We start from the raw sequence: 25,578 nt of genomic DNA, 5'->3' as shown, positions 1-25,578 counted from the left end.
AAACCCACCACTGCAATGAATGGATGGAAATTAATCAAAGGAGAGGAGCAACCTGGAATTAAGGAGGAATTTCCTAACAGTGAGAACAATTAACTAGAGGAACAACTTGCCTCCAGACGTTGCGGATGCTTCATCACTGGAGGTTTTTAAGAAGAGACTGGACAGTCACTTGTCTGAAATGGTATAGGTTCTCCTGCTTGAGCAGGGGGTTGGATTAAATGACCTCAAAGGTCCTGTCCAGCTCTATTTTGATTGACCAGGGCTGTCAAACTTGATTTCATTGAGGGCCGCTTTGAGGATTGTGTTTGACCTTGGGGGGCTGGGGTGTGTGGCCAGGTCAACATCACTCATTTCGGGGGCACCTGTGGTGGTCCAGATAGCACTGAGGGGATCCTCCTGCAGCCCTCTGCCAGCAAAAACAGCTTTTTTGCTCCATTTTCACCGGCAATGGAGACGCCGCGGGCCGGTCCTTCGCTAAGCAACCCGTGGGCCGGATTCAGCCTGCGAGCCTTGAGTTTGACACCCCTGTGATTGACTGATACTTTGCCACTGCATACTCACTCTTAATGAATATTCATTGAGTTCCACAAACAACAAATAAAATAAAACATTATTCCATCAAAACATTGTGGACGTCAGAAACGTGAAAAGGAAAAAGAAAATGGGTGGGTGGCGGGGAAAGAATCTAAGTCTGAAGGGAAGCAGTCTTGCTCCATTTCTTGGCATGGATCCATAGCAGGGAGGGAAGACAATGGAGGTACAGATGTTAATATGAATTGCCATATATCAAAGCTATGGCATCATATTAATGGTTTCATAACACCAACGTGTCCTAGCAGCAGAATATGTCCTTTTTTATCATGAAAAGTTTCTTCCCCAACCCTGTATTTTTTAGTGGCCCTGGGTTTGTTCCATTTTATTAATATTATTATTATTTGTTTTTCTTTTACTGCCAGTTTTGACTGGACACCAGTGATCTTCACTCTTTCGACCTTGCTGTACAAAAACAAAGACATTTTATTTTTTGGCAAACTAAGTCTTTTTTTTTTTTTGCTTGCTGGTATATAATCTCTCAGTCTAATCCTTTGGCTATGGTGGTAAGGGATTAGGAGAACTGAAATCCAGTTTATCTGGAAATCAAGGTGGAGGGGAAAAACTGTAGTCTTTAAATCTGGTTGCCAGCTGCAGTGAAGCAATACTTTTGAAGACTTTTAAAGAATTGATTAGGGGGTTTATTATGAGGTCTCAACTGGAGACCCAGATATTTGCACCCAGGGCACGGTGAATATGTGCTGCTCGATGCAAGGACACTGATGCAAGATTTGGGCAGGGGGATGGAGGAACTGGGTTTTTTTTTAATGTAAAAATCGTGAAAACTGCAGCTCACATCTGTCTTCACTATCACGACATTCCCACTATTGTTAAAAGTGTGATGAATTACAATCTAATCAATGGGAACAGATAGCATTTCTATGTGATTTAATCACGGATTAAAGCAGTAGGTCAAGGATTTATTTATTTTTTAACCATCTTGTGACTCCGAGATGACTTCCACATTTCAAATCTGATTTGAGGGCAGAAGCAGCATGGAAATAATGAGGATTTATTGGGGTTTCTCTTTGTAGCGGGGAGGCTGTGAACAAGGGCATGAGCTTCCCTTGAAGGATAAGATTTGACATTGAAAGGAGAATGTCTCTAGATCTTACATACTATTGGATGTTAGCTTGTCCAGACAAGTTTCTTGAATAGATATTGCCCTCTTTTCAATTATTTTTCTTTGAACTATTGTTTTAATTATGATACTGCTTGGGTTTGGTATGATTCTTTTTTTAAAAATCGCTTTTATTATTGACTTCTTCTTATGGCTGTCCCTTGTAAGAAGCCGCTGCTTTGCTTTAGAATTATTGTTTTTTTAATGGATGCCTTAACCATTATGGAATTTTAATTGCTTATTTGATGAGCCTGTATTCATTTGAGTGTATCTGTTGATAGATGATAGATAGATAGATAGATAGATAGATAGATAGATAGATAGATAGATAGATAGATGATAGATAGATATAGATAGATAGATACTATGGATAGATGATAGATAGATAGATATAGATAGATGATAGATAGATGATAGATAATAAATAAGAGAAGGAAAAAGAAAGGAAGATGGGTGTAAGAAGGAAATGAAATTAGAAGAGGGAGGGGGGAAAAGGGAATTAAAGAAGCACTGAGGAAATCTTAAAAGAGGCTCCTAGTTATTCCCGTTGTCCCTAAACCTCAAATCCCCCTCAGGTTCAGTGATTCTCTCCATCCCAGTCGGAAACCATGATTCTAGCAAGGTTATAACCAAGTTTAATGCGTTTTCCTCCCTTTGGGAATTCCCTGCCTTGGCCAGCCTTTAAATGTGATTCATCCACCTCAGCAGTCATCCAAACCAAGCGGCAGAGGGTTAATTCTGAGAGGAAACCTCAACCCTCTCCAATCCATAAAGCCTCTTTCCCTTGCTGGACTACAGCCACCATTCTCCTCAGCGTGGGGGTCTGATGGGAACTAACTCCAACTCATTCTGAGGTGTGGGTGGGTGGGAAGGGGAAGACACCGGGCTGAGAGGCCAAGCAGGCCGCCTCTTTTGCGTTGCTATAACGCCGCGCCGATCGGCATTTCCTTTTCTTTTTGGTTTGTTTTAATATTGCGAGTTTGTAACGTAACTGAATTGCGGAGAAGCCGTTCTCCCTCAGAGGCGTCGCCGGCACGCGCATGCGCGACGATTTCCCGCCTTTTCTCCCCCCTCTCTCCTGTTGAGAAACTGGCGGGAAAAGGAAGGATTGGTCGCGCGAGCGCGGGGGGGGGGCGGAGGCGGGGCTTAGGAGAACGGGCGGGAGCAAGCAAAGGCTACCTACCCTTCGGGCCTCTTCGAAAGAGTTAGAGTGGCAGCTCCCAGAATTCCAAGCGAATCCTAAAAGGGTCTGCTGGGAGTTGTAGTCTTGTGTGCTTACGGGTTTTTTTAGGTTTTTTTTTTTTTTTTGCATGGCCTCCAAAAGTTTTCTCACCATTCCCATCCCAGTCCATCTCCAACTGGGCGCCCTTCGGACCAGATTGTGGTAGCCTGGATCTAGGTTTCCCCCCTGAATTCCTGCATGACTCTGTCTCCCAATGGGATGGCCTTGCGGACTTTGAAGCCACAATTCCCAGAATTCCAAGGGAAATTCTCAAAGAGGGTGCTGGGAATTGTAGTTCTCACAGGGTCTGCGGGGAATGCTTCCAATAACTTTTCCTTGAAAGCCCATGTTGATCCATCTCCAACTGGGCGCCCTCCACAATGCATCCCAAAAAAACCTCCCAGAATTCCAAGAAAAATCATAAGGGGATTCTGGGAACTGCAATTCTATCCTTCTCATTCTCTTCCTTCTCCTCCTCCTCCTCCTCCTCCTCCTCCATCTCCTCCTCTTCTTCTTCATCTCCTTCTCTTCCTTCTCCTCTTCCTTCATCCCTTTCTCTTCCTTCTTCATCTCCTTCTTTTCCTTCTCTTCCTTCATCACCTCTTCCTTCTCTTCCTTCTTTGTCCCTTTCTCTTCCTTCTTCATCTCCTTCTCCTTTTCCTTCTTCATCTCCTTCCTTCTTCTCCTCTTCCTTCAGCTTCTTTCTCCTCCTCTTCCTCCTCCTCCTCCATCTCCTTCCCTTCTTCTTCATCTCCTCCCTCCCTTCTCCTTCTCCTCTTCCTTCTTCCTCTTCCTTCTCCATCTCCTTCTCTTCCTTCTCCTCCTCTTCTTTCTTCTTCCCTTTCTCTTCCTTCTTTATCTCCTTCTCTTCCTTCATTCCTTTCTCTTCCTTCTTTATCTCCTTCTCTTCCTTCTCTTCCTTCATCCCTTTCTCTTCCTTCTTCATCTCCTTCTCTTCCTTCTCCTCTTCCTTCAGCTTCTTTCTCCTTCTCTTCTTCCTCCTCCTCCATCTCCTTCCCTTCCTTCATCTCCTCCTCCTCCTCTTCCTTCTTCACCTCCTTCTACTTCTCTTTCTCCTTCCCCTTCTCTTCCTTTTTCATCTTCTCCTTCTCTTCTTCATCTCCTTCTCTTCTTCCTTCTTCATCCCTTCCTCCTCCTCCTCTTCCTTCTTGTTCTACCTCATCTCCTTTCCTTTATTCCTCCTTGTTTTACTCCTCCTGCTCCTGCTTTTTGGCAGCCGCTGCACACTGCTGTCTCATTTTTAGCTAGTTGTCCACTAAGACTCCAAGGTCCCTCTCACAGTCACTGCTATTAAGCCTGGTTTCACCCAGTTTATATGTGTCCTTTTTTTGTTTTTCTTACCTAAATGTAGGAGTTGACGTTTCTCTACATTGTGGATGGGGTTATGTTTCAAGAGTCACTGGCTGGGAATCGAACGGTGGAGCAATTTGGGTGAAAATCGGGACAGGAATTTGGGTGCAGAAATCTAGATTGCCACTGGATAGCAGCATAGAGATGATTAAAAAAACCCATGGCTCTTTGCTGCCACCTGGGGGATCTCTGAGGTTTTGCAATTCCTAGAGCTGGTATCATAAGGCGAGTGGGGGCGGTTGTTTTAAAAAGATGGCAAGGGAATTATTACAATGGGTGCGTGGGTAGAAAAGCACTGAAGATGGCTTAAAGGACATGCGTGGGAAGCTTGGATGGAGGTAGGAATTCACATGACAACTGGCAAAGATTAAAACTGGATGGGCAAATTTAAGCATGCAAAGATGTACAGATTTCCATTAAGTGTATGTGTGTGTGTGTGTGTGTGTGTGTGTATTCCGTCTACTGCAGCCTGGCGCAAGAGGAATCTGCCTCCGGGCAGATGCCACTCATTTAGGCTCCCCAGATGTGCCGTACTCCAACGTCCATCAGCCCCAGCCAGCCGGAGCTTCAAGACCAAGCATCACCTTGAGCACCAGACCTGAACCCAGACGTTGCATTTTTCCCCCCTGTCATTAATCCTCGACTTACAACCACAATTGACCCTTGACATTTCTGTTACTAAACAAGGCATTGGTTAAGTGAGTTTTGCCTCATTTTACGACCTTGGTTGCCACGGTTGTTAAGCAAATCACTGCCATTCTTAAGTGAAACATGGGGTCATTTAAGGGAATTTGGCTTCCATCCCCCATTGACTTTGCTTGTCAGAAGTTGCCTGGGCAGATTACAAAAGGAGATCGCATTGACCCCAGGAGAGTGCAACCTCCATAAATACAGGCCAGTTGCCAAGCAGCCAAATTTTGATCACATAGCCACGGGGATGATGCTATGGTCATAAGTGTGAAAACCGATCATAAATCCCTTTTTTCAGTGCTGTTATAACTTCAAACGGTCACTTCAAACGGTGACCGTCACTAAACGGTGGTTAAGTCAAAGAAAACTTAAGTAGCAAATTTGTCAGTCCATATACCAAGTTTGCTTAAGTTACAGTGGCCATTTAGCTGTTGGAGGTAGGAGAGAATATAGAATATAGCATAAAAAATATAGAATAGAAAATATAGAATAGAAAACATGGAAGAGAAGGGAAGAGAAGGGAATATAGAATAGAAAATGGAATGGAAGGGAATAGAATAGAATAGAGAATAGAATAGAATATAGAAAGAGAATAGAATATAGAATAGAAAATAGAATAGAACACAATATAGAGGATAAGATAGGATGGATAGAATATAGAATAGAAAATAGAATAGAATAGAATATAGAATAGAAAATGGAATGGAAGAGAATAGAATAGAAAATAGAAAATAGAATAGAATATAGAATTAGAATAGAATAGAATATAGAATAGAATATAGAAAATAGAATAGAACAGAATATATAGGATAGGATAGGGTAGGATAAAATATAAAATATAAAATAATATAAAATGTAAAATAATATAAAATGTAAAATAATATAAAATAATATGAAACAGAAAATAGAAAAAAATAGAAAATAGAATAGAACATAGAATAGAAAATGGAATGGAAGAGAGTAGAATAGAATAGAAAATAGAATAGAATATAGAATTAGAATAGAATATAGAATAGAATATAGAGAATAGAATAGAATAGAATAGAATATATATGATAGGATAGGGTAGAATAAAATAGAAAATAATAGAAAATAGAAAATAATAGAAAATAGAAAATAATAGAAAATAGAATAGAATAGAAAATGGAATAGAATAGAAAATAGAATAGAATATAGAATTAGAATAGAATATAGAATAGAATATAGAGAATAGAATAGAATAGAATAGAATATATATGATAGGATAGGGTAGAATAAAATAGAAAATAATAGAAAATAGAAAATAATAGAAAATAGAAAATAATAGAAAATAGAATAGAATAGAAAATGGAATAGAATAGAAAATAGAATAGAATATAGAATTAGAATAGAATATAGAATAGAATATAGAGAATAGAATAGAATATATATGATAGGATAGGGTAGAATAAAATATAAAATAATAGAAAATAGAAAATAATAGAAAATAGAATAGAATAGAAAATAGAATAGAATAGAAAATGGAATAGAATAGAAAATAGAATAGAATAGAAAATAGAATAGAATAGAATAAGGGTAGGAAGAGGAGAAAAGAGGAGGAGGAGGAGAGAATCAGGAAAGAATAGAATGGAATAGATTGGAATGGAACAGAATAGAATAAAAATCATTGTCACTTTAACTGTACACTAAGCATACATTAAAATGGAATTTTGTTGCATTAAACTCTCAAAAATAACCATTATGCATATCCCCCCCCCCCCATATATGACACAGAAAAACATCACAGTCTAGTTTGAATGTATACATAATTTACAGGACAAAAAAAAAAAGAATAGTGCCAGTTTACAAGAGGGATGGCATAAATTCAAACTGACAACAGGATTCGAAAAAAAAGCTCCCTTAGTGAAATACATTTGTGGTCGTAAGTCGAGGACTGCCTGTATATAGGTCCAGCTGGCAATTTTGCCTTGCTACCAGCAGGGGGCAGAGCAACCCTCCTATACCCCGCTAAAGAGCAATTGCGTCTCCGAGGGACAAAATGAGGAATTAAAATTTTGCAGGGGGATAAGCAAAATTTGAAGGAAGCGGCGTCCCTGTTAACCCTGGTTTGCTTTTTACGCCCCCCCCCCAGTTCTCCTTCGGGCCCGCCCGCTTCCTTTTCTCTCTTCCCCAACCCTCCCCTCCCTCTGTTCCTTAAAAGAAGAGCCTCCCCCTGCAGGAGCAGCCGCCGGCTCCTTCCCGGCTTTGGTTCGCGACAGGTTTATCTCATGAACCCCGGCCGGGGCCTAACCCCCGACCTTTGTTCCTGCCTACTTCGGCTGATCAGCTGATAAGGGGAGAGCCCCCGTTGCTCCCGAAAGTTGGACTTCACCCCCCATCGGATCAGCAAAGGCCGACTTGCCAAACAAGGCGATCTGGGGACAAGGCGGGTGGAGAGGGAGGGAGAGGTGGGTGCAAGGCGGGGAAAGGAAGGAAGGAAGGAAGGAAGGAAGGAAGGAAGGAAGGAAGAGGACGGGAGGGGAGAGAAAAAAAACAGAAAAGGAAGGAAGGAAGGAAGGAAGGAAGGAGGAAGGAAGGAAGGAAGAGGGAAGGAGGGAGGAGAAAGAGGGGAGAAAGATAGAAGGAAGAGGGAGGGTGGGAGGGGAGGGGAGGAGAGAAAATAGGAAGGAAAGAAGGAAGAGGAAGGAGAGGGAGAGAAAGAAAAAGGAAAGAAAAAAGAAAAAGAAAGAAGGAAGAGGGAGGGGAGAGAAATGAAGAAAGGAAGGAAGGAAGAGGGAGGGAGGGGAGAGAGAAAGAAGGAAAAGGAAGGAAGAGGAGGGGAGGGGGAGGGAGGGAGGGAGAAAAAAAGAGGGAGGGAGGAGAAAGAGGGGAGAAAGATAAGGAAGGAAGGAAGAGGGAGGGGAGGGAGGGAGAGGAAAAAAGGAAAGAAAAAGAAAGAAGGAAGAGGGAGGGGAGAGAAATAAGGAAGGAAGGAAGAGGAAGGGGAGGGAGAGAGAGAGGGAAAAAGGAAAGAAAAAAGAGGGAGGGGGAGAAATAAAGAAGGAAGGAAGAGGGAGGGAGGGAGGGGAGAGAAAGAAGGAAGGAAGAGGAGGGGAGGGGAAAAGCAAGAAGAGGGAGGGAGGGGAGAGAAAGAAGGAAAAGGAAGGAAGAGGAGGGGAGGGGGGGGAGAGAGGGAGAAAAAAGAAAGGGAGAGAGGAGAAAGAGGGGAGAAAGATAGAGAAGGAAGGAAGAGGAAGGGGAGGGAGAGAGAGGAAAAAAGGAAAGAAAAAAGAGGGAGGGGGAGAAATAAAGAAGGAAGGAAGAGGGAGGGAGGGGAGAGAAAGAAGGAAGGAGGAGGAGGGGAGGGGAAAAGCAAGAAGAGGGAGGGAGGGGAAGGAGAGGAGAGAAAGAAGAAAGGAAAGAAGAGGGAGGGAGGAGAGAGAAAAAGAAGGAAGGAAGGAAGGAAGGAGGAGGGGAGAGAATGAAAGAAAAAGAAAGAATGAAAGAAAAAGAAAGAAAGAAAGAAAGAAAGAAAGAAAGAGAAAGACCCCCCTCCTCCCCCTCTCCTTTAAAAGACGCCCCCTCCCCCCAAAACGCCTCCTCCGACGCTGTTTTCCCAACTTTGCAAAACAAAAAAAGCCACAAGATGACAATCGCGTTGGGCAAGTTTGATAAGATAAGCAGCTGGGGAAGGGAGGGAGATCCAGATGGAGGCGACGGGGATGCTCGGGGCGGAAAGCGGGGGCTGGCTGGGTGGGTCGCGGAGTGGGAGTGGGGGCTGCGCGGGTGGAGAAAGCCAGCCCACCCCTTCCCCTTAAGGCAGCGGTCCCCAATCTTCCCAGCTTTAGGGGTTCCGCATCGGCTCCCTCTACTCAAATGGAGATGCGCCTGTGAGCATCGCGTCCGAACTGACCGCGGACCCCTATGGGGCCGCCGCCCGTGGGGTTGAGGACCCCCGCCCCAAGGATTAAAGGGGGGGGTCGTGGTTCTCAAAGCCGGGATTGACAATGTTCAAATAATCAAATCAAATCTCTTCTACAGCTGGGGAATGGGCTGGTGCATCCACACATCGCCCCCCAGTTGCCAGAGACCCGGGGGGGGGACGACAGAATTGGGGGGTGGGAGGATTGGGACGGAGCAGCGCCCCCAAAGCTGGGAAGGGTTCCCCCTTCTCGGGAAGAAAAATAATAATAATCCAGCCTTTCAGAGGAGAGGTTTGGTGAGAAAAAGAAAGGAAGAAGGAAAAAAAGAAAGAAACAAGGAAGGTGAGAGGGAGGGAGGGGGGAGAAAAAGAAACAAGGAAGGAAGAAGGAAGGGGGAATAGAGGGGAGGGAGAGAAAGAGGAAGGAAGGAAGGGAAGAAAAAAGGAAGGAAGGAAGGAAGGGGAAGGAGGGAGGGGAGAGAGAAAGAAAGAAAGTTGATGGGAAGGAGGGAGGGGGAGGAGAGAGAGAGAGAAAGAAAGAAGGAAGGAAGGAAGGAGTAGGGGAGGAGGGGTGGGAGAGAAAGAGAAAGGAAGGAAGGAAAGAAAGAAAGGAAGGAAGGAAGTGGAAAGGGAAACAAAGTGGGAGGGAGGGGGAGAAAAAGAAACAAGGAAGGAAGAAGGAAGAGGGAATAGAGGGGAGGGAGAGAAAGAGGAAGGAAGGAAGGGAAGAAAAAAGGAAGGAAGGAAGGGGAAGGAGGGAGGGGAGAGAGAAAGAAAGAAGGAAGAAGAAGGAAGAGGGAATAGAGGGGAGGGAGAGAAAGAGGAAGGAAGGAAGGGAAGAAAAAAGGAAGGAAGGGGAAGGAGGGAGGGGAGAGAGAAAGAAAGAAGGAAGAAGAAGGAAGAGGGAATAGAGGGGAGGGAGAGAAAGAGAAAGGGAGGAAGAAAAAAGGAAGGAAGGAAGGGGAGGAGGGGTGGGAGAGAAAGAGAAAGAAAGGAAGTAGGAAGGGAAACAAAGTGGGAGGGAGGGAGGGGGGAGAGAAAGAAAGAAAGAAGGAAGGAAGATGGAGGGGAGGGAGAGAAAGAGAAAGGAAGGTAAGGAAGAAAGGAAGTGGGAAGGAGGGAGGGGAGAGAGAGAAAAAGAAAGGGAGAGAAGGAAGTTTTTTTAAAAAAATCTGCTTTTGACGCAGGCTGTGCAAAATGTCAACTGTATCTCCAGGGCTATTTTGGGGTTCTCGCGGGAGGGGAGAGGAAAGGGGGGCACGGCGGGGGGTGGGTGAAGCGAAGGCCGGACGCGTCGTAAGGGGCGAAAGTGGTCCCAAATCCCCCTTTTTTGCGACCGTCACACTCTTCCATTCCCTGATTACGTTAAGGAAGCGAACGGGGAGAATAATTCCTTATCCTGGGGAAAGTGAGGGGGAAAATGCTTCGGTTCACTCGGGGAACTCCCGGCCACAAGAGCCAGCGCGCCAAATTGGAGCCTCGGGTTCCGACCGGCCCTGTGCGGCGATTCGGATCGCGAGACGGGATTGTGGGGGGCGGGAGGGGGTGACTCGTACCCCCGTGTGTTCGGGGGACTCCCACGCCCACGTGTGTTTTCAGGACCCACAATCCCCGCGTGTTTTCACAGGACCCCTACCCCTATGCGTCTTTTCAGGGGACCTCTACCCCCGCGTCTTTCTCTCCCTCTCCCTGTGTGTGTGTGTGTGTGTGTGTGTGTGTCTTTCTGTCTCTCTGTGCCACTCTCTCTGTCTCTTTCTCTCTGTCTCTGTCTTTCTGTGCCTCTCTCTCTGTCTGTCTCTCTCTCTCTGTGTCTTTCTCTCTCTCTCTCTCTCTCTCTCTCTGTGTATGTCTTTCTGTCTCTCTTTCTCTCTGTCTTTCTGTCTCTCTCTTTCTCTCTCTCTCTGTCTTTCTCTCTCTGTGTGTGTCTTTCTGTCTCTCTTTCTCTCTCTGTCTCTCTGTCTTTCTGTGCCCACCCTCTCTCTGTCTTTCTGCCTCTCTCTATCTCTGTCTCTCTCTTTCTCTCTCTGTCTCTCTGTCTTTCTGTGCCTCTCTCTCTCCCTGTGTGTCTTTCTGTCTCTCTATATATCTGTCTCTCTCTTTCTCTCTCTCTCTGTCTCTCTCTTTCTTTCTCTCTCTCTCTCTCTCTCTCTCTCTCTCTCTCTCTCTCTCTCTGTGTCTCTATCTCTCTCTATCTCTCTCTGTGTCTTTCTGTGTCTCTGTCTCTGTCTCTCTCTCACTCACTCACACAGAAAAACACCCGGGTCCCCTCCCGCCAGCCTCCCCGCGTGGGGAGGGTCGACGGGAGCCTGATCCGAAGGCAAAGCCGGTGCCGGAGGTAAGGCGAGAGAGGGAGGAGCGAGGCGAGGCCACCGCCCTGGCCGGCGGCAGCCGGTTCTGCCAGCTGAGCGCCGCCCGGAGAGGAGGGGAAAAAAACATCGCGAGCCAGGCGCGGAGGGCAGAGCGAGTCCGGCGCCACGGGGCCAGGAGGGAACCAGAGCTCAGCCGGGACGCCCCAGCAAGGACAGACCCCCGCCCCAAACCCTTGCCTCGCCAGCCCCTCAACCGAGCCCGATCGGGGAAGGGCGCGGGATTTGCACCCAGAGCCAGCTCGGCGCTTCCTTGCAAAAACCCATCGCGGGATACACCGGGGGTTCCGCGCGGGGAAACTTGAGCCAACTCAAACCCGGAGGGTCTCCGCCGTTGGGATCAGTCTCGCACGTGAGAAAGGACTGCGAGTCAGAGAACTCTTGACCCAAACGGGCTGGCACAAGTGAATTCATAATTTTTGGTTAAGAGCAATTTTGGCTTCGGACCCTCTTTGGCTTGGATTCTGGAAGAAAAAGAAGAAGAAGAAGAAGAAAATCACATGGACACATTTTTTGGATGCTGAAATTGTCCAGAAGCCTGCCAAACTCTTTTGAGACAAAGGGGAGGGGGTTGTCTTAAGTTTGGGCCCCTCAGAGCTCCTCTAGACTGACCCCCTTGTGCTTGGAGCTGAGGATCGATCTGGGAACCCCAGAATTCCCCGTGGATCTTTGACTAGGTCGCCTCTGGCTTAAGGAAGGATGGAGGACGGTGCCCGTCGGCGAGGTGGCCTTGAGAAGGCCCCCGAAAAAACGGAAGGCGGCGGAGTAGCGCTCAAGAAGGAAATTGGCTTGCTGAGCGCCTGTGGCATTATCGTGGGTGAGTGGGGTGTGTGTGTCTCGTGAGGAGGGGGGGTCTTCTGTCCCCCCCCTTTTGAACTGGACCGTGTTCTTTCCTGATCTTAGCCCTTTGGAGGGTGTCACGGCAGTCATCTGGGATCAAACTTGACCAATTTCCTTGGCTTTTTGATTTGGGAAGGCTCTTGAAATCTCCAATTCTGCTTTCTTTTATTTTATTTTGTTCTTCTTCTCAGTTTTGGCCCCTGCGATCCCCTCCCTCTTCCTTTTTATTCATATCTTCTCGTTCCCAGTATCGATCTGTTCAAAGTCAGCTTTCTCCTTCCAAAGCTCACCTCGCGGTGCCTGGTAATCTACTGGCTTACTTTGGGGAGGAGGGGGGGCACAGAAAAACAGGGAGAGACACAGAGAGAGACAGACAGAGAGAAAGAGATAGAGAGAGATAGAGAGACAGAGATAGAGAGAGACAGAGAGAGACACAGAAAGACACAGAGAGAGAGAGAGAGAGAGAGAGAGAGAGAGAAAGAGAGACAGAGATAGAGACAGAGAGACACAGAAAGACAGAGAGAGAAAGAGAGGGAAAGAGAGACAGAGATAGTGAGAGACAGAAACAGAGCGAAAGAGAGACAGAGATAGAGAGAGACAAAAAGACATAGAAAGACAGAGAGAGACAGAGAGACAGATAGAGAGACAGAAAGACACAGAGAGAGATAGAGAGAGGCAGAAAGAGAGCGAAAGAGAGACAGAGGTAGAGAGAGACAGAGACACAGAAAGACAGAGAGAGAGGCACAGAAAGACAGAGAGACAAAGAGAGAGATAGAGAGAGAGAGAGAAAGAGAGACAGAAAGACATACAGAGAGAGACAGAGAGATAGAGAGAGACAGAGAGAGAGACAGAACCACAGAAAGAGAGAGATAGACAGAGAGAGAAAGAGAGAGAGGGGCACAGAAAGAGACACACAGAGAGAGAGACAGAGAGAGAGATAGAAAGAAAGAGAGACAGAAAGACAGAGAGAGACAGAGAGACAAAGAGAGACAGAGAGGGAAACCTGAATTCCTGGCCTACTGCACCTTTCCCTGGGCGCCTTAGTTTGAGATCCACTCAACGGGGGCTTAGCGGCAGTCGTACCCTAGACAGGAGGATTGGTGTTTTCCCGGGCCCGGAGGGCCGCTTGGCAAGATCACACTCTCAACCCGGAAAGATCCCCTCACCACAAACAAGCCAACAGCTGCGAGCTGTAGGAGGGATCGCATATCCCAGCTTGACGAAATTTCTCCGAAAACGTAACTGCCCCGATGCCAAATGCAGCTCTCTTTCCCCGCTGGAACAGACCATAACATGGTGCAATTCCTTGAATGTAAAACAGATTCGACTAGAATAAAATAACAGAGTGGGAAGGGACCTTGGAGGTCTTCTAGTCCAACCCCCTGCCTAGGCGGCAAACCTTACACCATTTCAGACAAATATTTGTCCAATCTCTTCTTAAACTCTTCCAGTGTTGGGGCATTCACAACTTCTGGAGGAAACTTCTGTTCCACTGATTCATTGTTCTAACTGTTAAGAAATTTCCCCTCAGTTCTAAGTTGCTTCTCTCCTTGATTAGTTTCCACCCATTGCTTCTTCTCCTGCCCTCAGGCGCTTTGGAGCCGGGGTCCCCAACCTTTCGAACCTCAGGAACCACTAAATTCATAATTTTAAATCCTGCGGACCACTAATATGATTTTTTTTTTAAAAAAAAGATAAATAGTATTTAGTGCAATATAAAAAAAAATGCAAAATTATTTGTCGGCGGGCTACCACAATTTTCTCACCGACTACCAGTTGGTGACCGCTGCTTTGGAGAATAGCTTGACTCCCTCTTCTTTTGGGGCAACCCTTGAGATCTCGGAACGCTGCTGCTATCCTGTCTCCCCTAGTCCTTCTTTTCATTCAACGTAGACGTAGCCAGTTCATACAACGGGGCAGGAAAAATATCCAGATCCAAAGCTCAAGGATCGGGAAGGGGGAAGCTTGCCAGCCCAAAGGCTCAGGGAAACAGATCCCTTGCCCGTCTGCCCGCCCCGTCTGCGGAGTTTGTTTTCCACCCCGATGAAGCTGGAACGCCAGCCGTTCGAACGTGTTTGTTCCAACTTCGCCTCTTTCCAGATGGCTTCGTTTAGCAGGTGCCAGGAGACCATTAAACAAACACGGGGAAGGCAGAAGTGGCAGGTCAGAAGTAGGGGGGGGGTGTTGTGTGATCGCTGAAGCACACTCGCTTCCCCGACCCACTCTCTTTGCTTGACCCCCGCCCCCTCTCCTGAATTTAAACGCCCTCCGCTCTTCTGACCTAGGCTTCCCCCAAACCACGAAGCAGACTCCTGGTCCCGACCCCAAAAAAACAACAACACTTTTATGAATTCTGCTCATTCCCATCCAGCAAAGTCTTTCAAGGGAGGATTTACGGTCACATACCTTATCTGGCCAGGCCGAGATCTGTCAAACGTGGCCAGGAGTCTCGGAGAGTCCCGAACCAATGAAAGGAACTAATGGCCTCCTGCAAACTCCACTCCCCTGGCGCTCCCTCTTTTATTTCCTCTTCATCGTCCACTTGTGGCCTTACTCTCAAGTCGACCCGTGTTCTTTAGCTCTTCCCTTCGTCTGGCAACTCTGCGCATGAGCGCCCTGGGAACAGGCTCCAGCTGTTCTTCTGCCTCACTGATGTCGGACTCCGAAGGCAGCTGATAACTGTCAAACGGCCCTGGCCCCCTCTCTGCCTCCGATGCAGAGCCCTCATCAGAGCCTTCCCCAGACTCCAGGACTGGCCCATGTTCCTCCCCAACCCTCCTCACTCTCCGAATCTGCTGCTGGCAGGCCACAACAACCACTTCCCACGGGCCCTTTCTGCCAGCATCCCCAAGATAGCAATATGGCTACCTTCCAGATGTTCTCCTGGCTGAGGTTCAGAGCGAGAGCGCTACTTCTTGCTTCTTGAAAGTAGGATCTGGCCATCCAAAAGTGATTCCAGTTCCCTTGCTTTAAAATGTTTCCCTCAAAGAGACCGGACACGCATTGGAGAGAATCACAGAGTTGGAAGGGACCTTTGGAGGTCTTCTAGACCAGCCCCCCCTGCTCGAAAAGGAAATCCTTTACCATTTCAGACAAATTGCGGTCCGCTCTCTTCTTAAAAAAAACAACAACTTCCAATGTTGGCGACATCTGTCAGGAAATTTCTCCTCAGTTCTAGGTTGCTTCTCTCCTTGATTAGTTTCCACCCATTGCTTCTTGTCCTGCCCTTCGGGTGCTTTGGAGAAGAGCTTGACTCCCTCTTCTTTGGGGCAGCCCCTGAGAGATCAGAACACTGCTATCATGTCACGCCTATTGGATTGGGCGAGGATCTCCTGCTCCGGGCAAGGGGTTGGACTAGATGACCTCCAAGATCCCCCCTTTATTATTCTAGCAATGTTCCTATTCTTGTGCGGCAGAAAAAGGAGTCCAGAAGAGGGAGAGAGAAGGGGGGGGGAGTAAAACAGCTCCAAATTCCCCTTTGCCAGTGAAAATGTTTGACTGCTTAAAGTATGGCACGTGTCAAGGGCATTTTAATTTTCCCCGAAGCCCTTGATCAAAGAACGGGGCTCCAGCGATAGAGAACTGCCGGCTTTCGGTAAACACTTTTTGCTTAAGTCTTCCAATCTCTGGGAGCCCTAGAGTTTTCCGGAAAAATCCTGGCTTTCAAATATTCTTTCCTGCACGGCTGGGGGTGGGGGTGGGGGAGTTGCCTGGAGAGATCCCTCCGGGTATTGATTTCATGCAAAGGAGCATTAAAATGGTGCTTTGAAATGACAAGGCCTAAAGTTTGATGTTTGTTATTTATTGACATATATGTAGGATATATGTATCCTCCTCCCTCCCTTCTTTTTCTTCCCCTCCTCTTCCTTCTCTCCCCCTCCCCTCCGTTCTTCTCCTCCTCTTCCTTCTCTCTCCCTCCCCTCCACTCTTCTTCTTCTCCTCCTTCTTTTCCTTCCCCTCTTCTCCTCCTCCTCCTCCTCTTCTCCTCCTCCTCTTCTTCTTCTTTTCCTTCTTCTTCTTTTCCTTCTCCTCCTCTTCTTCTCCCCTCCTCCCCCTCTCCCTCCCCTCCCCCCTCTTCTTCTCCTCCTCCTTCTCCTCCTCCTCTCCTCTGCCTCTCCTCTTCTTCTCCTTCTCTCTCCTTCTTTCTATCTATCTATCCATCCATCCATCCATCCCATATATATATATAGTGAGATAGATAGTGTGTCTGGGTGTCTGGGTGTATATATGAGTGTGTATGTTGATGTGTGTTTGTATGTGTATGTATGTGTATATATGCATATGTATGTGTATGTATATACATACATACATATACATATGCATACACACACACATATATATGTGTGTGTGTGTGTGTTGTATTTGTGCTGATAAATAAATAAAGGGAGACTAGTATAGATCTGTTTCAAGCTATTTAGCTCTCATCAGCTAGCCGAAGGACAGAAAGGGGGAGTAGTGAGCTCCCTCCCATATTTGGGCGTACCAGGGGTTGTAACACACACGCATACATACATACATACATACATACATACATACATACATACATACATACACAGACAGACAGACAGACAGACAGACACACAGAGACAGAGCGGGGGAGACACACACATAGACAGAGACAGAGACCGAGAGAGGGGAGGAGACACACAGAGAAAGATACCGATACAGAGAGGGGTGAGAGAGACGCACAGAGAGACAGAGAGAGACAGAGACAGAGAGAGAGAGATGGAGAGAGACTAGATAGAGACAGAGACAGAGAGGGGGGGAGAGACACACACAGAGAGAGACAGAGACAGAGAGGGGGGAGAGAGACGCACAGAGAGACCGAGAGAGATAGATGGAGAGAGACTAGAGAGAGGCAGAGACAGAGAGAGGGGGAGAGAGACAGACACACAGAGACAGAGAGGGGGGAGAGAGATGCACAGAGAGACAGAGAGAGACAGAGACAGAGACAGAGACAGAGAGACTCACAGAGAGAGCGAGAGATGGAGAGAGACTAGAGAGAGACAGAGACAGATAGAGGGGGAGAGACACACAGAGTGACAGAGACAGAGAGGGGGGAGAGAGATGCATAGAGAGACAGAGAAAGACAGAGACAGAGAGATGGAGAGAGACTAGAAAGAGACAGAGACAGAGAGAGGGGGAGAGACACACACACAGAGAGACAAAGAGAGATGGAGAGAGACTAGAGACAGACAGAGACAGACAGCGAGAGAGAGTCATTTCTACATATCAAAGCAGGCATACCTGGCTTGACAACCAACTCACTCCTGTTGCTCAACCTGCAGCCTTAATCTTTCCAGATGCCAGGACTGATAAGATGCCAAGGACTGGGTGGTACATATTTTTATTAGGGAATCGCGTTGGGAAAAACCCACCATTGTTTCCCGACATTTGTTTGCTTAGTTCTTCCTTTAACGGGTGAGGGGGGGGGAGTTAAAATTGGCCCACAAAGTGGGAAGTCTGGGACTCATCAGATTTCAAACCGAGATCTTGGAACAGCCTCAGGGGGGAAAAAACTGCTTTGCTTATAATAATAATAATAATAATAATAATAATAATAATAATAATAATAATAATAATAATAATAATAATAATAATAATAATAATAATAATTTGAATTTATTAGCCGCTCCCTTTCCAGGCAGGACTCGGGGCGGCTTACAATGGGCATATAAAACATAAAACATGTGTACAAACACACAAACATACATATATACAAAGACACACATGCACGGAGGAGGTAACAAATTACAACATTTAGACAGTTAAAAATCACCATTAAAATACCCCAATTGTAAAAAACCCAATGTACAATTAAAATTTAAAATTTAAAAAGACAGTCAGGAGGAGTGAGAAAAATTACGGTTGAGCCAGGCCGGATAATTGAAAGAGGTGGGTCTTCAGCTGTACACGGAAGGAGCGGAGATCGGAAGTAATCCTGATGTCACGGGGGAGGTCATTCCACAGGGCTGGGCCCATCACAGAGAAGGCCCTGCTCCTGGGTGTCGCCCCCCGACACTGTTTGGCGGACGGCACCCGGAGAAGTCCCTCTCTGTGTGAGCGAATTGGTCGTAGGGATGTGTGGGGCAGGATGCGATCCTGCATGTAACTAGGCCCTGTGCCATAAAGCGCTTTAAAGATCATAATCAAAACCTTGAAACGCACTCGGTAGACCACAGGAAGCCAGTGCAGCTCGCGCAGGAGAGGTGTTACAGGGGAGTATCTAGTCCTCCCCATAATCACCCGCGCGGCCGCGTTCTGGACCAACTGTAGTCTCCGAGTGCATCTCAAGGGAAGCCCCATGTAGAGAGCATTGCAGTAGTCCAGGCGAGACGTCACTAGCGCATGGGTGACTGTGCGTAGGGCATCCCGGTCCAATAAGGGGCGCAATTGGCGCATCAGGCGGACCTGATGGAACGCCCCCCTTGCCACGGCTGTTACATGGTCATCCATGGACAGCCGGGCATCTAGGAGGACGCCCAAATTGCGCACCTGTTCCATGGGGGCTAGTTGCACGCCCCCGATGGCCAGAGATGGAAGCACCTGGTTGAACCGGGAGGCCGGAAGCCACAGCCACTCCGTCTTGGAAGGGTTGAGTTTTAGTCGGTTGCCATCCATCCAGACCCGTACGGCCTCCAAACACTGGGACATCATTTCGACGGCCTCATTGGGGTGGTTCGGGGTGGAAATGTATAGCTGAGTATCATCAGCATACAGATGATACAGATTATGAAGAGACCTGGATTTTAATTCGGTCACTTCGGTGAGCCTGGTTTTTTTTTAAAAAAAAAAAAATCCCCAGGTGATAGAAAAAGCTATTAATATTTTTTACATGCGAGAAAAACTTCAGCACGTTTACTTAGCCAGTAAATCCTATTATTTTCAAGGTGATTTTCTTTTTTATATATATATATATATCATATTTTTATTGTTTTAAATCACAAATTCCATTTCCATTTCTAAATTGAACAGTGTGTTTTCCAGGTGTCCAAAGTGTTAAAATATAAACATCATAAATATAGATGCGATTATATCAATCGTTATTGTAAAGTATACTATCTTCCATTATGATATTAATGACATAACCATCCATTTCTATATTGAACGGTGTGTTTTCTTGGTGTCCAGAGTGTTAAAATATAAACATCATCCTAATTGTTATAATCATATACATATAGACATATACGCGATAATATCAATTGTTATTGAAAAGTATACTATCTTCCATTATGATATCAATTGTATAACCATCAAAATTAGTGGATCAGAGGAATGCTGTCGATATAATTTACTTGGGCTTCAGTAAGGCATTTGATAAGGTAGACCATAACCTACTACTAGATAAAGTAGAAGAATGTGGGTTAGACAGCATCACCACCAGATGGATTCGTAACTGGCTGACCAACCGCACTCAACGTGTAGTCCTCAATGGAACTGCATGTACATGGAGGGAAGTATGCAGTGGAGTACCCCAAGGCTCTGTTTTAGGCCCAGTACTCTTCAACATCTTCATCAATGATTTGGATGAGGGAATAAATGGGGAACTCATCAAATTTGCAGATGACACCAAGCTGGCAGGAATAGCCAACACTCCAGAAGACAGGCTTAAGATACAGAAGGATCTTGACAAACTTGAACATTGGGCACTATCTAATAAAACGAAATTCAATGGTGAAAAGAGTAAGGTTCTACATTTAGGCAACAAAAACGGAATGCACATGTACAGTATAGGTGGTACCTTGCTCAGTAGTAGTAACTGTGAAAGGGATCTTGGAGTCCTAGTGGACAACCATTTAAATAGGAGCCAGCCGTGTGCAGCAGCTGCCAAAAAAGCCAACACAGTTCTAGGCTGCATCAACAGAGGGATAGAATCAAGATCACGTGAGGTGTTAATACCACTTTACAATCCCTTGGTATGGCCACACTTGGAATACTGCATCCAGTTTTGGTCACCACAATGTGGAAAAGATGTGGGGACTCTAGAAAGAGTGCAGAGAAGAGCAACAAAGATGATTAGGGGACTGGAGACTAAAACATATGAAGAACGGTTGCAGGAACTGGGTATGTTTAGCTTAAGAGAAAGAAGGACTAGGGGAGACATGATAGCAGTCTTCCAATATCTCAGGGGTTGCCACAAAGAAGAGGGAGTCAAACTATTCTCCAAGGCACCTGAGGGCAGGACAAGAAGCAATGGGTGGAAACTAATCAAGGACAGAAGCAACTTAGAACTGAGGAGAAATTTCCTGACAGTGAGAACAATTAATCAGTGGAACAGCTTGCCTCCAGAAGTTGTGAATGCCCCAACACTGGAAGTCTTTAAGAAGATGTTGGATAGCCATCTGTCTGAAACAGTATAGGGTTTCCTGCCTAGGCAGGGGGTTGTACTAGAAGACCCCCAAGGTCCCTTCCAACTCTACTATTGTATTGTATTGTATTGTATTGTAACCATCTATCTGAAATGGTGTAGGGTTTCCTGCCTAGGCAGGGGGTTGGACTAGAAGACCTCCAAGGTCCCTTCCAACTGGTATTCTATTCTATCCTATCCTATCCTATCCTATCCTATCCTATCCTATCCTATCCTATCCTATCCTATCCTATTCTAAATTATTTACTTCGCCAACTTTAAAAAGTATTGCAAACATTAGTTAAACAGTATCTTTACATCAACGTATCCATGCCAAATTGTTCTGGAAGCCACATCTATCGGCTCTTTAACGTATAACCTGTCATCTGGCAGTTGTGCGTAGGTTTATGGGTGATTATCATATCTGGGACACAGTCAGGCAACCCATAAAAAATTTACCCGATGTGTCTTTTAAGATTACATAACCAAGTTGGCAGCGTCCTTTTTATGAAGTGTCGTAACGCAAGCAGGAATATTTCTGGATTTTAACAGAAGCCAGGCCCAGGGCTTTATCAGGAGAAAAGCTCAGATGACCTTAAATGTCTTCTGGGAGAGAAGTTTTTCTGTGCTTGCAGGAAACGACCATATTGTCCGGAGTATAAGATGCACCTTTTTCCCCCTCAAAAAAGAGGCTGAACATCTGGGCGCGTCTTAGACACCGAATACGGCATTTTTTTTGCCTCCCGAAACCTCATCACCAAAATGGTTGTGCAGAGCCTTATGGTTTTTGCTTGTTTTCCCACCCCCCTCCGGAACACTCTGCAAGCCCTCCCCACCCCAAGGCTATTCATGCCTTTTTTAAAAAAACAACAGACCCGTTTTCGTGAAAAATGGGGCATTTTGGGGAGGTTTGCAGAGTGCAAAAACTTTTTTTTTCCCTTTTGGAAAGCTCTTGAACTGATTGATGGGAATTAAATTGATCAAGTGCTTTGCCAGGAGAAACACCTCCCTACCTACTGTATTTCTCTCTCTCTCTATTTCTCTCTCTCTATCCCTCTACCTTCCTACCTACCTACACACACTCTCCCTCCCTCCCTACTGTATTTCTCTCTCTCTCTATTTCTCTCTCTCTCTCCTTTCCTCCCTCCCTACTGTATTTCTCTATCTCTATTTCTCTCTCTCTCTCTCTCTCCCTATCTACTGTATTTCTCTCTCTATTTCTCTCTCTCTCTCTCTCTCCGTACCTACCTACTGTATTTCTCTCTCTGTGTTTCTCTCGCTCTCTCCCTCTACCTACCTACCTACACACACACTCTCTCTCTCTACCTACCTACTGCATTTATCTGTCTCTATCTGTTTATCTACCTACCTACCTACCTAACTACTCTCTCTCTCCCTACCTACCTACTGTATTTCTCTCTCTCTATTTCTCTCTCTCTATCCCTCTACCTACCTACCTACACACACACTCTCTCTCTCTCTACCTACCTACCTACACACATATTCGCTCACACAGAGAGGGACTTCTCCGGGTGCCGTCCGCCAAACAGTGTCGGGGGGCGACACCCAGGAGCAGAGCCTTCTCTGTGATGGGCCCAGCCCTGTGGAATGACCTCCCCCGTGACATCAGGATTACTTCCGATCTCCGCTCCTTCCATGTACAGCTGAAGACCCACCTCTTTCAATTATCTGGCCTGGCTCAACCGTAATTTTTCTTACTCCTCCTGACTGTCTTTTTAAATTTTAATTGTACATTGGGTTTCTTACAATTGGGGTATTTTAATGGTGATTTTTAACTGTCTAAATGTTGTAATTTGTTACCTCCTCCGTGCATGTGTGTCTTTGTATATATGTATGTTTATGTGTTTGTACTCATGTTTTATGTTCTATATGCTCCATTGTACGCCGCCCCGAGTCCTGTCTGGAAAGGGAGCGGCTAATAAATTCAAATTATTATTATTATTATTATATTCTCTCTCTACCTACCTACCTACACACATACTCTCTCTCTACCTACCTACCTACACACATACTCTCTCTCTACCTACCTACCTACACACATACACTCTCTCTACCTACCTACCTACACACATACTCTCTCTCTACCTACCTACCTACTGCATTTATCTGTCTCTATCTGTTTATCTACCTACCTACCTACCTAACTACTCTCTCTCTCTCCGTACCTACCTACTGTATTTCTCTCTCTCTATTTCTCTCTCTCTATCCCTCTACCTACCTACCTACACACATACTCTCTCTCTACCTACCTACCTACACACATACTCTCTCTCTACCTACCTACCTACACACATACTCTCTCTCTACCTACCTACCTACACACATACTCTCTCTCTCTACCTACCTACCTACACACATACTCTCTCTCTACCTACCTACCTACACACATACTCTCTCTCTACCTACCTACCTACACACATACTCTCTCTCTACCTACCTACCTACACACATACTCTCTCTCTACCTACCTACCTACACACATACACTCTCTCTACCTACCTACCTACACACATACTCTCTCTCTACCTACCTACCTACACACATACACTCTCTCTATCTACCTACCTACACACACTCTCTCTCTCTACCTACCTACCTACACACATATTCTCTCTCTACCTACCTACCTACACACATACTCTCTCTCTACCTACTTACCTACACACATACTCTCTCTCTACCTACCTACCTACACACATACACTCTCTCTATCTACCTACCTACACACACTCTCTCTCTCTACCTACCTACCTACACACATACTCTCTCTCTACCTACCTACCTACACACATATTCTCTCTCTACCTACCTACCTACACACATACTCTCTCTCTACCTACCTACCTACACACATACACTCTCTCTACCTACCTACCTACACACATACTCTCTCTCTACCTACCTACCTACACACATACACTCTCTCTATCTACCTACCTACACACACTCTCTCTCTCTACCTACCTACCTACACACATATTCTCTCTCTACCTACCTACCTACACACATACTCTCTCTCTACCTACTTACCTACACACATACTCTCTCTCTACCTACCTACCTACCTACACACATACTCTCTCTCTATCTACCTACCTACACACACTCTCTCTCTCTACCTACCTACCTACACACATATTCTCTCTCTACCTACCTACCTACACACATACTCTCTCTCTACCTACCTACCTACCTACACACATACTCTCTCTCTACCTACCTACCTACACACATACACTCTCTCTATCTACCTACCTACACACACTCTCTCTCTCTACCTACCTACCTACACACATACTCTCTCTCTACCTACCTACCTACACACATATTCTCTCTCTACCTACCTACCTACACACATACACTCTCTCTATCTACCTACCTACACACACTCTCTCTCTCTACCTACCTACCTACCTACCTACTGCATTTATCTGTCTCTCTCTATCCGTTTATCTACCTACCTACCTACTTACCTACTCTCTCTCTCCGTACTTACCTACTGTATCTCTCTCTCTCTCTCTCTCTCCCTCTACCTACCTACACACACACTCTCTCTCTCTACCTACCTACTGTATTTATCTCTCTATCTCCCTCTCTATCCGTTTATCTACCTACTTACCTACCTACTTACCTACTCTCTCTCTCTCTCTCTCCCTCCCTCCCTACCGTATTTCTCTCTCTTTCTCTCCCTCTCTATCCCTCTATCTACCTACCTACTTTTTTTTAAAATTTGCCCCTTCAAAACCTTGGTGCGTCTTATACTCTGGTGCGTCTTATACTCCGAAAAATACAGTAACTTTCTTCTGAGGTCACTGACTTCAGAATGAAAGGGTGGCAGGTATCCCTTAGAGCTGTGATGAGGTTGGCACGCAAAGCCCCCTCGGTGGGCACTTGCACCATCGCCAACTGCTCTTCTGCTTTCTGGCAGCTGATCTTCATGGGTGCCAAACCGCCGGAAAATGGTCCCCAAAAGGGCCAAAAAAAGGCCATTTTTCAGACTGTTTTCAGGACGTTTCCGGAGTATTTTCAGCACCATATTCAGGTTTTTTTTTCCAGGCCATTTTCAGGCTGGTTTTTTGGCTATTGTCAGGCCTGTTTTGGCTCAGTTTGACCAGTTCCAAGTGGGGAAAAAGACAACGGAAACATTGAAACACTGAAAACGGCTGAAAATCAGCCCAGAAAATGCCCAAAAAACAGGTATGCGCCCGCCAGCCAACTGATCTTCGCCTTTTCCGCACCCCGGCACGCATGCGTTCCAATTTGGCCACTCGGTGCCGAAAAGGTTCGCCCATCATTGCCATATAGATAATCTAAAGCAGTGTTTCTCAAACATGGCCACTTCAAGATGCGTGGACTTCAACTCCCAGAATTCCCCGGTCAGCCTTACGTATCTCAAATCTTGCTGACTTCCTGGCTGGGGAATTCTGGGAGTCGAAGTCCGAACATCTTTAAAGTAACAGGGTGGAAAACATAATCTAGACCATCCCCTCTCCAGAGCAGGAATAACAGAGTCATAGAGTTGGAAGGGACCTTGGAGGTCTTCTAGTCCAACCCTTCTGCTCAGGCGGGAAACTCTCTTCCATACTGAAGCGGCTGTTTCTTGATCTTCTTTCTGACTGTCACCTGGTCAATGGAGAAATAACAGAACAGAATCACAGAGTTGGAATGGACCTTGGAGGTCCTCTAGTCCAACACCTTGCTCAAGCAGGAAAACCTATACCATTTCAGGGAAATTGCTGTCCGATTTCTTCTTAAAAACCTCCAATGTTGGCAACATCCGGTGGCAAGCAGTTCCACTGATTAATTGTTCCGTCAGGAAATTCCGTGTTGCTTCTCTCTACGATTAGTTTCCATCCCTTCCTTCTTATCTTGCCTTCTGGTGCTTTGGAGGGTAGGTTTGACTCCCTCTTCTTTGTTTCTCCTTAGTTCTAGGTTGCTTCTCTCCTTCATTAGTTTCCACCCATTGCTTCTTGTCCTGCCCTCAGGTGCCTTGGAGAATAGCTTGACTCCCTCTTCTTTGGGGCAGCCCCTGAGATATTGGAACACTGCTATCATGTCACCCCTATCGGAATGGGTGAGGATCTCCTATCATCTAGTCCAAGGGGTTGGACTAGATGACCTCCAAAGTCC

General features: G+C 46.0%; 1 protein-coding gene across 1 annotated transcript in view; it reads left to right on the top strand.

Moving 5' to 3' along the window:
• Nucleotides 1–11,190: 11,190 nt before the first annotated feature.
• Nucleotides 11,191–25,578, top strand: part of SLC7A8 (solute carrier family 7 member 8) — a 44,510-nt gene continuing 30,122 nt past the window's right edge. The window contains exon 1 of the mRNA XM_081968883.1: nt 11,191–12,057. Within this exon, the coding sequence (XP_081825009.1) occupies nt 11,940–12,057 (118 nt within the window). The 5' untranslated portion in view covers nt 11,191–11,939. The remainder of the gene's footprint in view (nt 12,058–25,578) is intronic.

This window comes from Natrix helvetica (assembly GCF_964273705.1).
Source record: "Natrix helvetica genome assembly, chromosome: W".
NCBI classification, from domain to species: domain Eukaryota; kingdom Metazoa; phylum Chordata; class Lepidosauria; order Squamata; family Natricidae; genus Natrix; species Natrix helvetica.
The sequence above is the reverse complement of the archived record's forward strand: the minus strand, read 5'-3'. Positions and strand labels throughout refer to the sequence as shown.